The sequence below is a fragment of the Marmota marmota genome, unplaced genomic scaffold (genome assembly GCF_001458135.2).
Source record: "Marmota marmota marmota unplaced genomic scaffold, marMar, whole genome shotgun sequence".
NCBI classification, from domain to species: domain Eukaryota; kingdom Metazoa; phylum Chordata; class Mammalia; order Rodentia; family Sciuridae; genus Marmota; species Marmota marmota.
In genome coordinates, this window is record NW_026000057.1 from 4,054,445 (window position 1) to 4,070,339 (window position 15,895).

Below are 15,895 nucleotides of genomic sequence, written 5' to 3' on the forward strand. Positions count from 1 at the left end.
GGAGCTAAGCAAAGAACGTATTCAAATGAAGATGTGCATGTGATTGAGACAAGGGCCTTGGTGACACAGGCCCCGGGGAAGACTGGCTGAGAGCCTGAAAACATGGGGTCTGGGAGGTCCCACTAGTGTGCTCGTCCTCAACTCACCTGTAATAATAAGGGTGTTTCTTCCCGTCACTGCCTTCAGAGGTGACGGCGCTGACAATGTCCTCAGTGTCTGTACTCACCAGCTTCACAGAATGGACAGTCAAGTGCTGGTTCAGATTCGCACGGCACTTAGCAGCATAGGGGCACAAGTGGCATTTGTATTTTCTTTCCTCTGAGGGGAGAACAAACAGGAATAAACCCAAACTGCTCTCAAAAACATGAAATCTCGGACCCCTGGCAAGAGATCACTGAAGTGCACCAAGGAGAGGACAAAGGTCAAACGAGGACAAAGGTCACACCTTGGAATAGAAAGTGTCTCAAGCACCCAGCAGTTTGTGCCTGTATTAATCCTCCCAAAGATAAAAGAGGGGCTCCTAGGGCCATACCTCTGAGCAAGCCTGAAACTCGGGGTTTTGTAGCAACTAACCAAATACAGATGCAACGCTGAATATGCAAGCCAAACGTAACACTGCAGGGCTGATGGGCCACACAACCTGGGGACAGCACATATGCCTCCTGGGACACTTCCCTGGAGTTCTTCCTGACAAGGTGAGCCCCACAGGGGCTAAAGGGTACCGTGTGTGTGTGTGTGTGTGTGTGCGCGCGCTTGTGCTCCTATGTGTCAGTGTGGGGTGCGGAGCCCGGCAGCAGAACAAAATCAACATTCACAGCTCTGGAGAGTAAGAGAGGCCCATCGTTTTCCCTAAGCTCCTGGCCTGGGTCAAACATGAAATAACAACTAATGAAATTAAAGTTAAAAAAAAAAATGACTTGTATAAAATAATAATTTAATTGGACATTTTCATTTAACATAAATAAAATAAAAAATTTCAATTAATTTCTTAATGGAAATTCTCATAAAACTGACTAATGTTTCAGGATTATTTCCAGAGTGGCATTCTGAATTCATTTGGTTAATCAAGCAAATTAACGTACAAGGAGCAGGGCTTTGCTTTCATTGTACAGACAGAGGCCGTGAAGAACCACAGCACAGCCTCCCTTTCCATCCCTCATTTGACTTGGTATTTCTGCGCTTGGGTAGAAGAAAATACCTGTCTTGTTTACATCACAGGAAGATCCTGGAAAAGAAGGTGTTTCTACACCACACTAAGCATCACTGTTATCACAGGTGGTCCCCAGCATCTGAAGGGTGCTGCAGCGGAGTGTGGGTGGGGGAGTCCTACAGCACAGGTTATTACACAGAGTCCTTTAGAATCTTTGCATTTGTGTAAGTCAGTGAGGCTGTTGAGCTTTGCTATGTATTAAGGTTACACTTTCTCCCTAAACTGAACTTCGAGCTTTCACTCTTTCCTGTCACTTGGGAAGGATTTAATAACCTTGGAATTTCTGATTCTCAAAAGGTGAGAAAGAACTCATCTGAGAGAATTTTTGGAGCTCTTTCTCTCCTACTTTTGGACACATTTTCTTCCTTTGCTTTTCTTAATGAAACTTAAGTGAAGTTGTCTCTTTCGTGGTCATCTCCTTCCTATTATTGGCCTGTAATCCCAGTAGCTTGGGAGGCTGAGGCAGGAGGACTGTAAGTTCAAAGCCAGCCTCAGCAACTCAGTGAGACCCTGTCACTATATAAAATATAAAAAGGAATGGGGATGTGCCTCAGTGGTTAAGCACCTCTGGGTTCAATCCCTGGTATAGAAACAAAACAAAGGAACTAAAATCAGCACACTATAGTGAGACATGCCCACTAATGTTTATAGCAGACCACTATACAACAGCCAAGTTATAGAATCAGCCCAGGTGCCTGGTGAATGAATAACGAGTGAAATTATGTCTTCACTTATTTTTTTACTGGTTATGTTATTGTTTATTCCTGTTTTACTCCTTGTGAATTTGGCTCCTTTCCCCCATTCTTAGAATCACCCATTATTTGTCTACTGTTAAATGTAAATGAGGTTGGAAGAACATGAGAAGAAGACCACCATTAAACAAGGTCGAGAGGGGGGAGGGAAAGAGAGAGAGAAGGGAAATTGCATGGTAAAGGAAGGAGACCCTCATTGTTATACAAAATTGCATATAAGAGGAAGTGAGGGGAAAGGGGAAAAAATAATGAGAGAGAGAAATGAATTACAGTAGATGGGGTAGAGAGAGAAGATGGGAGGGGAGGGGAGGGGAGGGGGGATAGTAGAGGATAGGAAGGGCAGCAGAATACAACAGACACTAGTCTGGCAGTATGTAAAAAAGTGGATGTGGAACCGATGTGAATCTGCAATATATATACGGGGTAAAAATGGGAGTTCATAATCTGCTTGAATCAAATGTATGAAATATGATATGTCAAGAGCTTTGTAATGTTTTGAACAACTAATAATAAAAAAAAATTAAATTAAAAAAAAGAAAAAAAATAAAGTTATATTTTTAGTGAAAAAAAAATGTAAATGAGGGCTTGTTTTAAGGAACTTGTTTTAAGCAGACTCAGTGATGGCCACCATGTACTGCTCCACCCAAGACTCCCTCGTGCAAGAGTGCACACTATGGTTTCTAGAATAGTCTCCAATGTTCAGGAAACTGAAAAGACCAAGGTGGCCCCTTCGCCACTGTTCCACCATGAGACGAAACCCCTAGGACGGGGTGAGGCCTCTTCTTCCCCAGCACCTTTGAGAGGAGACGGTCCACCTGCTGCAGAGCTCAGCATTGTCCCCTGGCATGCGGAAATGTGTGTCTCCTCCTCGGTCCTCCCTGGAGCTCAGTGAACTTCCCAGGACAAACAGAAAAGCCTTCCTGGGTCTTGCTTCAACATGCCGGGTATGAGGCCCCGGAGGTCGGGGTGGACACCTTTCCTCCACTTCCTGAACCATTTCTCTCAGGGGAACTCGACTTCTCTCAGAGGTTGGTGACAGTCAGGAGGACGTGGCAGGGAGGTGCCGCTCACCTGTGTGCAGCGAGAGGTGTCGGGACAGGGTCTGCTGTCGGCCAAACACTTTCCCACACACGTCGCAGGGGAAAAGCTGGTCGTTGAACTTCCAGGATGGCAATCCGTTTCCCGCCTCCAGGACTATCTTTTCTGTTTCTGGTGAAGAGAATAAAGAGTCATGAGCAAGGGACAGGGCAGCATTTTGGTCAACCCTGAGGGCTATGGCAGAGGCCTTCTCCCAGTGGATGCGGTTCGTGACTGTACACGAGACCCACAGCTGGTCCTCATGCTCATTTCCTGTCTCTGAGGAGGCCACTTGTGAAAGGTGAGGTGGCGGCCAGTGGATTACAACTCCCAAGTCTTTAGCTGACCCAATCTCCAAGTGATTGACAGCATTGTGCCCAGTATACCATAGGCACTCGATAAATATTTTCTGAATGAATGGTTGAACTGCATGCTAAAATCTTAGAAATGTAAACTGTTGCCTCAAGATACTAAATAAAGTCTTCTAAATCTCAGATTCCAGTGCAAATATCAAAAGTCCCATCTCATACTGCCCTTTACGGAGAAAGTTTTGTCCTACGTACTGGGTTGGAAAAAATTCTTAGCCAGGAACTTGTTTTAAGCAGATTCAGGGATGGTCACCACGTACTGCTCCACCCAAGACTCCCTCGTGCAAGAGTGCACAACTATGGTTTCTAGAATAGTCTCCAGTGTTTAGGAAACTGGTGAGTGACCTGCACGTGACTCATAGCCATGGATAAGTGGACATGAAAACTTCCCATTTTAAAAAGTTTTTCTTGGGCTGGGGTTGTGGCCCAGTGACAGAGTGCTTGCCTCACATATGTGAGGCACTAGATTCAATCCTCAGCACTACATAAAAATAAAAACAAAATAAAGATATTGTGCCCATGTATAACTAAAAAAAAATTTTAAAAAATACTAAAAGTTTTCCTTTTTTCCTTACCATCTGCAGGATTACCTCCCATTTTCCTGTCCATACTTCTCAATGAACTGATTTACAAACATCCCTTTTGCAGTGACCTAAGGAGACAGGAGGCAGTGCCAACAAGAGGTAAGGGGACATGTCCAAGGGGACACTCATCCGGGCCTCCTTTGAAGACGCTTTGAGTTAGTGTCTTGTCCTTTACCTCCGTTATTGTGAATCTCAAAGCACAGAACCGCATCACAGAACCCCCCCCCCCTCCACCACCACCACCACCACCACCCACCACCACCACCACGTGGTGCTAATTAGCTGGCTGATTTTCTCCTGTGGGAAGAACTTTTCATAAGACCCAAGCGACGGAAATGCTTAGACCACTGGTCAGAGGCAACGGCAGGAAAAAGCACTTTACTTCACACAATTTGGCTAAAACTGCTTCCCAAACACACTCTTCCACCTGTATTTGGGTAACTGGATCGATTTTCATTTGAATGAAGATTTGCCAGATGGCGTCACCAAATAGGGACCTGTGTTTGGAGACTCTGCAATTCTGTTTGCCGGGAGGCTCCTGCCAGCAAGCCCCACACTGATAACACACACTTGTTGACTGATCTGTGTTTGTTAAAACTCGCTCTCTGGGCCTCGGGGAGAAGAGCTGGTCTTATTAAGGTAGGATGAGGGACTCAAACGCAAGGGGTGGGGTTGTGGGGAAGGCAGGGTGAAAGGGAGGCGCGGGCCAGGTGAACTTCTGGAGGCAAGAGCCACTCTCAGACAAGGTCCTTGAGCCCAAGCAGTGGGCATGCCAGCCACACCGACACGAGAGGGTGTTTCAGGCAGCTCCTTTTAAGTGTGCAATCAAAACAGCACTTCAAAGGAGGACGACAGTGATAATGATTAGGAGAGGTCAAGAGGGTACAGGGTCTCTGAAAACTTTCCCAGCAAGAAGGAATTAATTGGGTCACAGACCCAACAAGTAGGCGCAATTAAAAATAAAGAAGTCTCTTAATAATTCTTTCAAGTATTAGTCATGTACTTGGAGAAGCTGAAGCATCACAGAAGTCCGTTCCTTTCGTGGCCTAGAAATCCATGACATCCGGGAAGCTCAGTGTGAGGCCAGCAGGTATCCTGGTGAGGGCTCTTAGAATGGGTCACCTCAGCCCTGCATTAGACCCAAGCCTTGTCCGGGGTGGCTCCCATCCCCTCTGATGTCTGCATCAACCATAGCAAATCTGTCTCCCTTCCCCTTGTAGGAGCAAGGCCATCTGACCCTATCTCAGAAGGGACAGGACCTGAGAAGCCACAGGAAGGCGTTTGGCCTCGGAGAACTTTGGAACCCAGGGCCAGACAGGACCAGACTTGTGCCTCTGCCCCATTTCCACCCAAATGAACGTGAAAACCTCAGAATCATTTTTGATGTCTCCCCTTCCTTCTTTCAGCACATCTAAGCGGTCACCCAAACTGCCCATCTCATCTCAGAGATCTTTCTAGAGAGAACCCTTCTACTTTAATCGAGTCATTATCTCTCACCAAGATTGTTGCAAAACCCTCCCAAACAGCGTCTCGGCTGCCAAGTTTCAGCCTTCCTGCAGCCCCTCCTCCCCTCAAAGGCTCCGCGGAGCTCTTCCTGGGGCACAAGTCTGATCATGTCTTGCCTGTATTCCAAACGCCTTCCTGTGGCTTCTGAGGTCCTCCACTGTCCTACACCAGCCTCCTCCCATCACCCAGTCGCTGGTCGGAGTGGGAACCAAGGATTTCCTTCTAAGCCGTCGATGCTTTTAAATCAACTCTTCTTCCACCAACAGCTGCTCCCACACCACCACTTCTGCACACCACCCGACTTGCTCTCAAGGCCTCTCTCATATTCCATCTCCTCAATGCAGCTTCTCCAGTTCCCTAGAATCAACTTCCCCTCCTCATCCCTGAAGCCCTTCTAGAAAGACTTCCATTGCACCACTTTGCCCCGTCTATTATTTGTTCACCTAATGCTACAGTTTGGAGACCGAATGCTCCCTAAAGGCCCACGATTAAAGGCTTAGTCTCCAGCTCCGGGCACTATTGAGAGGCAATGGAACTTTAGGAGGTGGAGCCTAGTGGGAGGCATTTAGGTCACTGGGGTCATGCCCTCTAAGGGGATACTGGAACCCAGACCCTCTGCTCCTGACCGCCATGTGTTGAACTTCCTTCCACATGCGTCCCTCACCACAGGCCCAAGGTAACAGGGCCAACTGACCACGGACTGGAACCTATGGAACTGTGAACCAAAATAAGCCTTACCACTTTTAAGTTGATCATTACAGGCATTGTGTAATAGTAATGGAAAGTGGACTAACACATCTCGAGTATCATCTACACATATCAATATAACGTAAAGCACACAGCACAGCACAACAAGCAGCAGGGCTTCCTATGGAGGTTCTCTGGCCTGCTTTCCCTGGTAGACTGTCAAGTCCCTGGAAGATGGGGCTCTGTGATTTATCTGTGGACCCTTGGCATGAGCACAGAACTTGATACATTATCAGTGCTTAGTATATATTTGTTTAATAAATGAATGACTGAATGAAAGGGTCCAAGTGACACAGGCACAACTGGGAACTTACCAGCATTAATTAAGGTCTATCACCAACTCAGGGGGAAATATAAAGCTACCTGCCTTCCAAACAGGCATTTTAACGCCACTCCAGAGAGGTGCTTTTATGATTCTATTAGTGGAAAGGTTTGCAGTCCTGTGCTATACTCCCAAAGATTTTATATTCTTATTTCCTCCCAACAGCATGAAACCACAAGTTGATTCTCTTTAAGACAGTCTCTCTGGCAGACACGGGTTAACCCAATGGCCATATTCAACTTTCCTTCTCCTTGCCCTCTCCTACTATGAAGGCAGCTAGGGCAGCTATGTGCTAAAGTGCTGGTCAATGAAAAGGCTAAAAAGCCTGTGGATTTTCTGATAAAAGGAAAGATATGATGGGATGTTGGTTGTCTTCTTTTTCCTGCCTTGATCACAGAAGAAATGTCTGGAATTGTGGCAGCCATTCTGTGAATATGAAGCATGAGGATAGGATGATATCCAACTGCCAGGATGGAGTGAAGGAAAGATGAAAGAGCTCAGGGTCCTTGATGGCATTTCTCTGTAGCTGAATGAATGGTAGCGATCACCCACCTCTGGACTTCTTGTTTTATGAGGAAAATACATCCCTGTTTGTTTTGACCACGGTTAGCTGGCTCATTTTCTTTTTCTTTTTTTTTTTTTAATTTTTTTAATATTTATTTTTTAGTTTTTTTTCGGCGGACACAACATCTTTGTTTGTATGTGGTGCTGAGGATCGAACCCGGGGCCACACGCATGCCAGGCGAGTGCGCTACCGCTTGAGCCACATCCCCAGCCCAGCTGGCTCATTTTCTTAACTGAAAACCCCTCCTGTGGCAACTCTTGGCTCAGGACTTTGGATATTAGGTTCTAGCTTTTGACAAGCTTTTTCCCAAACTCCAACACTCTTTGAAGACCTCTCCGAATTCACTATCAGCAGCAATGTGTGCAGCCAGCTGAACCCATTTCCACATTTCCATCTTAATTATCTTCTTTTGTTCTGCGTAAGAAAACTTACAACCTTCTTTTAGATTATCAAGGAATTTGATTTTTGACAATTTTTTACTGACACATAATATATAAAACAGAAAAGTATACATATCAGTAACTGATTTTGAATCAGTTCCAAAGTCCCCAAACAGAGAAGAATACAGGCATTTAAAAAAAAATGTGGATTTTCTTCATCTGTAATCTCATACCCCTTAGTATTTGTTTCATTAATTTAAGAAAAAGTAGCAGCAAATGTATACTTTAGATTTCCATTTCTTTTCAAACAAAATACTTGTCTAATGATAATCTTTTTTTATTCAGAGTCTCAGAGGACTTCGTCTCCTTAATTTTCTTTTCATACACCACTCTGATCCCTGAAATATACATAAATTACACCCATTAACTCCTGGTTACGTGGTGTTATGCAATCGGATGTCTCTCTCTCTCTATTTTCTCACCTTGAACATCATTTGGGTCGTTTTTCTTGTTGGTGGTGCTGAGGATTGAACCCAGGGCCTCACACGTGCCCAAACACTGAACTACACCCCCTGCTAAGTTTTTCTGTTCGATGAAGCAAAGGGGTGTACAGAAGCGAGCCCTTCTATCCCCCAGTACAGCTGGAAAAACAGGAGCAGAGTGTTAGGGGAACCCCCTCGACTCTGCACCGTGCATCTCAGTTCTTCCCGTTTATAGTGAACCGAGGCCCCTCATCCATGGTGATGAGGTCTAACTGGCCAAGGTACAGTGTGACGGACAATGCGCCTCAACCTAGGGATCCCAGGGCACATGTCTCAGTTCATGCACAGGCGCTGGGAAGATGAACCCCCAGTACGTCTCCAAAAGCTTCCACGGAGCACAGTCAGCTGTTAGTGTTGGGGAGGCAGCTCTGTCAAACTCTGCTTGACTAGGAATCCTTCAAATCCAACTCCATTTTCATGAGGACAAAATGAAGCAATAATTTCCAAGACCCCTCCCCCTCCAGGGCACCCTACACCCTGCACAGGGTTGGGAACTGTCTCGTCTCCATGGTAGGTAACTAAGTCTCCAGCCTGTCCCAATCTTAGTTCCAGAAGGACCTTAAAGACCATCTTGTTCAATGGTCTCTTTTCACATATAAGTGAAAGTGAGGCTGAAAGGTCTTATGTAACTTCCCCGGGTCACCCAGCTAGTGTCGGGGAGCGCAGAGACTAACCCACAAGTCTCATTTAAGCTCCTCCAAGCCATAAGAAACCAATGCCAACGTCTACAACAAACAAGGGATTTTTCTTCTGTTCTTGGCTCTGGGTGGAATGTTCTTGGTTACAAGTGCATGTGTGCAGATCTGGCAACGGCTCCCAGATGCTGGGTTTCTTTCCATTTCTTTTCTTACGAGGGTCAGCCTAAGATATTCCCCAGCGTAGAGATGTTAGAGCGGATATCAAAAATTAGAATAAAGAAAGACCAAGGGCAAGATTGGTACGGTTTTGGTCCGTTATAGACCCCAAAGTCTCATGGGTCCAGAGGTGGGGCTTTTAGGCAATGACTGGATCATGAGGGCCCTGACCTCATCAGTGGATTAATCCAGCCAATGGGTTAATTAGCTGGATTAATCCACTGAGAGCTGAATGGACTGCTGGGAGGTGAGGCCTAGTTGGAGGAAGCAGGTCACTGGGGACACGCCCTGGAGGGGTTTATCATGGTCCCTCCCCACTTCCCAGTTGCCCTGAGCTGAGCAGCTTTCTTCTAAGCCCTCCGGCCATGATGTTTCTGCCTTGGAGCTGGTTGATCACAGACTGAACCTTCTGAAGCCTCCAGCCAAAATAAGTTGTTCCTCCTCTGAGCAATTCCTGTCAGGTATCTTGGTCAAAGTAAAGAGAAGCTGACTAACACGAAGATCCAACAGGAGCATCCTAAAAACCCAGTTCCTCTGAGTAAACTGGTTGTTAACGAAGAGTGATCCCTTGGGCCTTTCACTGCCATTTGGGGAGCATTTTGGGTAATAAATAAAAGAAAAGAAAAAAAAAAAAAGAAACACACTAACAAACAATAAGAATTCAAAAACCAAATATCAAAAACAAGGGGACAGAGGAAAGGACTTCAGTTTGCTTCCTTTCAATTTGGACACCCCTTTGCCCTGTATCTGGTGCCCGGGGGCTTTGCTGGGGCATTTTAGTGTGTGAAGAGATGGCTGCTTTCCCTGACAAAAATAACCCTCTCCAAGAACCATCTCCCAACCTGGCTTTGGCAAGAGAAATGCTGAGAGAGGAGGCTTTATTTGGGTAAAGCTGTAAGTAAAAGATTGGCCAAAATATGACCTCAACTCATAAATAACTATCTAGATCAACTGAAGCCACGTCAGCTGGTCACGGAAGAAGCGGCTCTGGGGCCGCCTGGGTTTTCCATTATGGAATATGGTATCTTGATCTTTTATTTCTTTCATCATCAAGGCTGGCAAGTTTTGAGGCATAACTTACACTGAAACTGTGCCGTCCTCCATACTCCTGGAGAGACAGACCTGTCAGGTCATTCCCCAGGCTGGGCATGGGATGTTCTGCTCGGGCCAATTCCGACAGGCCCCATGCTCTGGTCTCAACGCACTCCGCTCTGCCTCTGCCTAAAACAAGCGTCCACCTTGTGGGGGCTGCTAACGGAGTGAAGAGCCAGCTGTGATTTATGCTTCTTATGGGTTTCTCTTCCTTAGTGCTTGCAGTTCTTCTAGATCTCTTTAAAAACAACTTGGAGGGGTCATTTCAACTTAGGGTAACTTGACAACATCCACCCTTTTGGCTCAGAGGATCTTTCTTGCAGCACAAGGACAGAAGCCACATTGCAGATGGCTGGCACTGGTGACCTGTCCCACCATTTTCCTGATCACTAGCGACCCTGCACGAGGTACCAGCGGTGCTGCTCATGGGAAGTCCTAACAGAACTAGTAGTTTCCTATGATCACCTCTCTGCAGGTCTTGGAGTAACGGAGGAACAATTCAAACACTTTGTCAAAGAACAGGATTTTCTGCTGGTCAAGGTGTCAATCCAACCAACTACTAGAAAAACACAATTGAGCAATATTCTGTCAATCTGTGGCCAATTAAAAAACACTGGATGAAGATTCCTACACATAGAAGAGTTCACATCCTTGAACTTCCTTGTTCTCCTTTCAGTCTTTAATGCTGAACTCTATTTTGGCTTTTGCAGGCACATGCACAGGTCTTGGGAAGATGAAATCTATCAAAAACATCTCCAAAAATTTCCATGAAAGGACATTAGATCAAGTAGAGGACCTGGAGCTCTTCAAATCCAACCCTTTCATTTTCATGAGAAAAAAATGAAGCATGAACCAAGACCCTCCCCACCCTAAGGCACCCTTCAATCTGCCTAGGTTGGGAACAGTCTCCATGGTAGGTGAGTCTCCATCCTGCTCCCATCCTTAGTTCAAGGAGGACCTTAAAGATCATCTTGTTGAATCGTCTCTTTTTATAAATAAGGAAAGTGAGGCTGAGAGGACTTAGGTGATTCCCCCAGGTAACCTGGCTCGTGGCTGGGAGAGCAGAAACCAAGCCACAGTCACACTCAAGCTCCCCCAAGCCATGAGAAATCAATGCCGAAGGCTTCCACAAACCTTGTGCAACTGGTTCTTAGCATGTAGCTGCCTGGGAAGGATCCTCCCAGGAAAACTAGATGACATTTTATTGCTTAGTGCTGGGCAACAGTTAGATGCAATAGTTATTGACTGACTTGAAATCTGTTAAGATGATGAGGAACTGTGGTTTTATACATCTGGTTTTTCACATTGGTCATTAAAAATCAACAGAAGGGAACTTGACCTTGGTGTAGAAAATGACTGGGGCCAGGCACCCTAATTCCAGTAAGGCTGATCACATAGAACTTCAGCACCACAGGGAACTTCCCTAAGCATCCAAACACAGAGAGTCACTACCAGAATCTAGACCTCTACATTAAAAAAAAAAATCATGCCTGGGGGCTGGGGTTATGGCTCAGCGGTAGAGCGCTCACCTCACAACATGTGAGGTCCTGAGTTCGATTCTCAGCACCACATAAAAATGAATAAATAAAATAAAGGTATTGTGCCCAACTACAACTAAAAAATAAATATTTAAAAAAAATGCATGAAAAGTTGGGTGTTGCTTCTACCTTTTCCCTTTACTTGTATTTCAAGATCAGTGTTTCCTCAGTAAATGCTTCTTGAATAAATGAGACAGTCACAACTCCACGACCCGTCTGTTGTACCAAGTGGCAAATGGATTTTACGCTGCAACGTGGAGGCGAACTGAAAATATTGATTCAGGAGTCACATCTGAAAGCCTTTGGCTATTGCCTCTTTAGTTACAAAGACCAGTGACCATGTCTCTAGGACACTTATAAATCTCCGGTAGAAAATCAACAGGCCCTGGGGTTGAGTCATTTCTTTTTGTGTTTCTGGCAGATACCGACGATTTCTTACTTGATATCCAACAAACTACATTTTTTTTTTCTTTTTTAAGGTGATAATGTGCCCAGTTACAAACATACACCTTCCTTGTTGACTCCCACTTCTGTTAGGGGCAGGTCACGAAGCAGTTCTGGACAATGAGATACAGGTGTCCGTTCCTGCAGAGAGTTTCTCGGACACTCTGACCCCCCCAGCCCCCAAACCCCAAAGACTGTCTTGTAAGAAAGCTTTTTCCTCGACTCAGGCTCTTCCCCTCGATGCCTGGAGGTGCAGCAGTTTTCAGCCATGAAGAGGAAAGCCACTGATGAGGGCGGAAGAGCAGAAGATTAGAAGCTGGTCCTCGATGTGTTCTGGAGACAGCAGCACAGGCCTTACACCCCCTGATTCTGATTTCCTTGTTATGTGAGAAAAAACGGATTCTCATTCGCTATGTCTCTGCGGTTAAGCTCAACATAATTCTAACAGGTAAGCTTCCATTTGGACAGTTTATGATCCCTGTGCAAAACAGTACTGGAGTTTGTAACGGTACATCCCGGAGCCAATGCCCACTGACGACCATGGCTTTCACACAGGGGGGATTCACCACTGTGCTGGGCACCGCCCGGCATTTTCCACATTAGATTTAACCACATAACAGCCCTGCGCCTTAGGTATCATCATTAGCCTTCTCATTTTACAAAAATTAAAAAAGCGAGAAAGAATACCAACCTCCGAGTGCTTACTCTTAACCACTCATCACATCACAGTCTAAGACCAAAAAGGAAAATCTAAATCTATCTCACCAGAAAGATCGTCTGTTACAATCAGTGCTTTTCCACTTTAAACTTTCCTGTATGCACCAACCATGGAGAGGAAGCAGATTTACCAAGGGCTTCGTCAGGGCAGCCCATGCGCCTCCTCCAGGAGAAAGCACAGTGTCCCCCAGAGTCTCTGCTCATCTCGGCTACCTGCCCTGTCCCCTTCTCCCTGGTTTCCATGTCTGGGTGGGTTGCTGCATGCTACAGCCTGTATGCTCAATGTCCCCAAGGCCCCGGTGTTGAGGGCTTAGTCCCCAGCTTGCTGCTATTGCAAGGTGGAGGAACCCTGAAGAGGCGGGGCCCAGGGGGCCCATCTGTCATTGGATGGGGATGGTGGGACTCCAGCTCCTTCCCTGTCCTCTGTTCCACTTCTTGGCCTTGAGGTGAGTGGCTCTGCTCTGCCCTGTGCCCTGGTCACGATGTGCTTCCCCTACCAGAGATCAAAACGCAGTAGGTCTGCCGGGTCACGGACTGGAACCTCAAAATGTGAGCCCAAAGAAACCTTTGCTCTTCATAAATTGGTTCTCTCAGGTATTTGTTATAGGAACGAAAAGTGAACACACTGCATATTAAAAATCTGAGCACCGTTTATGTAAAGTTTAATTAAAAAACTCCTTTCAGTTCAGTTTTCACTCGCCCCAGAAAAAGACTCTATGGTGACTGTTTTCTCAACTCTTTTCTCTCTTTTTTTTTTTTTTGGTACCAGGCACTGAACACAAGGGTGCTTAACCACTGAGCCACACACACCCCCAGCCCTTTTTGTTCTATTATGAGAGGCTCTCATTAAGTTGCTGAGGCTGGCTCTGAACTCTCAGTCCTCCTGCCTCAGCCTCCTGAGGCCCTGGGATTACAGATGTGCCCCACTACTCCTGGCTTTTCAACTCTTCTTGGAGCCGAAAAAGAAGTGTGGAGCTTCCCCAAGACTGTATGATGACGGGATAGAGAATCTTTAAATCCCAAAGTTTTCTTCTACAATTTATTATAAAGTATGGGAACATGGGAGAACATTTTGAGGGCAAACATCATTTGATGATAAGAATAGGAGAATTCTTGTTTCTCTTGCTTATTGTTAAACTAGATACTCAATATGTACATGTTGACCAAAAGAGGGAATGAATAAAAGAACAAACCACCGTGGTTTAAAAAATCAGCCTTTCAGGGTTGAGGGTGTAGTTCAATGACAGAGCACTTGCCTAGCAGGTCCCAGGTCTTGGGTTCCATCTCCACCACGGCAGCATCAACAAAAACAAACAAAAATAACGTTCCAAAACATTCTAAAAGGCTAGGGATACAGCTCGGTGGTAGAGTGCCGGCCTGGCATGAGCGAGGCCCTGGGTCTGAGGCCCAGCACCATACCCTACCCAAATTAAATAAATAAAATATAATTTGAGAATTCAGATTTTCTATAATAGCTTCTACAATACTAAAATGTTAATGTTCATTTATTCCCCAAATTATGGTAATTGCTGTGCACCTCACACCTATAGAGTAGCTTTAAAATATTTAATAATTCTATTTAAAATTCATGTCACTGTCATTTCCAAATATTATTCAAGTAAGCCCCTGGAGATCCTGTAGTTCTTCTTGCTAAGACTGGAGTCCACCAGCATTCTCAATTATTTGAGTCTTCTTTTCTTATGGACAAGCCTTGATCATATCAACCATTCCTTTAAAGATTTCTAAATTTCCTTAAAGCCCTTATCAGCTCCCAGACACGGCAATATTCTTGTGTGACTACATCTAGTTTCAAATTTTCTGTGCTCCTCTTCTCTCTCTGCTCCTAACCTACTGAATTCCATATTAATAGAAAATAGAACCACTCTATTTTGCCTTTCTCCTGACCTTGGGTTTTAGCACATTATAAAATTTATGTTAGTTGATGGCAGATTTAACATTTTAAGGTAACACTGACCACATATTTTTCTCCTTGACTCAGAAATGTTGTTTATTTGATTATGCAGAGTTACATGTTTTTATAAGGTGGGGATTTCTGTTAGTTGGCTTAATTATTTTCCCCCAGGTGGGAATCGCAGAAATAAGATTGAGAAATACTTTGTGCCTTCGTCCCTTTGGGCATAGACCTGGGGCTCCTAGATAACAGAAACACATTTCTCACAGCCCTGCAGGCTGGGAAGTCCAAGATCAAGGTGCTGGCAGATCCAGCGTCTGGTGTGAGCCTGCTCCCTAAGACACAGCCATCTTCTCACACTGACCTCACACGGCAGAGGCAGCCAGGGACCTCTCGGGCGCCTCTCTTACAAGGGCATTTATTCCAATCATGAAAGCCCCAAGCCACAGCCCAACCACCTTGCAAAGGCCCCTCCTCTAATCCCATCATCTCGGGGGTGAGGATTTCATCGTATTTATTTTGGAAGGACACAAACATTTAGACCACAGCACCTTGCTAGCTGGGAGAGTAGAGAAGAGACTGTTAATATTAACCTATGAAAGTGTGACATAATGATTGGCAGCAAACATTATATTTTTCTACATAAATAAAATAGGCCATCTGTATGACTTAATTACCAGTAATTTAAATATTTATATGTTTTCTTTAATGAGGGAGAAAGCTGTGGCTAAGGATGTAGTTGAAACAGGAATTCTACAGATGAATAGCTAAGATTTACTTAGCATTTATTTTGTTCTGGGTGCTATGCTAAGGCTATATAATTTCATTTAATTCTTATAATAGTACAGAAATGAGACTAATCTTTAACAGAGGAGAAAAATCAAATCTCCGAATGATGAAGGAAGTACCCTGCTCTCACATAGCTGGTGAAGAGTGGAGCTGGGGTCTGAACCCAGCATGCCCAAATGACCCCAACAGCTTCCGCAGGTGTGACATGGGGCATGTCATCCTCTTGTGAAGGACCTTTCATCTCTGTATCAAAGTGGGAGAAGACTGGCAGCTGCTGACCTCAGATTCTTATAGGGCTGGTGACCTCATTTGAACCTGATACTAAAAAGGCTGATGTCATGTGCTCACTTTTCCTCTTTCCCAGGTGGCATAAATGTCTCCATTGAAGAACGGAATGGAGTTAGAATGTGGAAGATTTGATGTAAATCTAATCTTACTCCAAAAGCATTTCCTCTTAACAAGATGTCTGAGGAATCACACTTGTATATGAAAGTTA

General features: G+C 45.1%; 1 protein-coding gene across 8 annotated transcripts in view; it reads right to left on the minus strand.

Moving 5' to 3' along the window:
- Znf827 (zinc finger protein 827) overlaps nucleotides 1-15,895 on the minus strand; it is a 150,277-nt gene that overhangs the window by 15,205 nt on the left and 119,177 nt on the right. For all 8 annotated transcript variants that reach the window (XM_048813471.1, XM_048813472.1, XM_048813474.1 and 5 more), the window contains exons 8-9: nucleotides 3,034-3,171; nucleotides 147-318 (exon numbers count right to left, since the gene is read on the minus strand). In XM_048813471.1, the coding sequence (XP_048669428.1) occupies nucleotides 147-318; nucleotides 3,034-3,171 (310 nt within the window). The remainder of the gene's footprint in view (nucleotides 1-146; nucleotides 319-3,033; nucleotides 3,172-15,895) is intronic.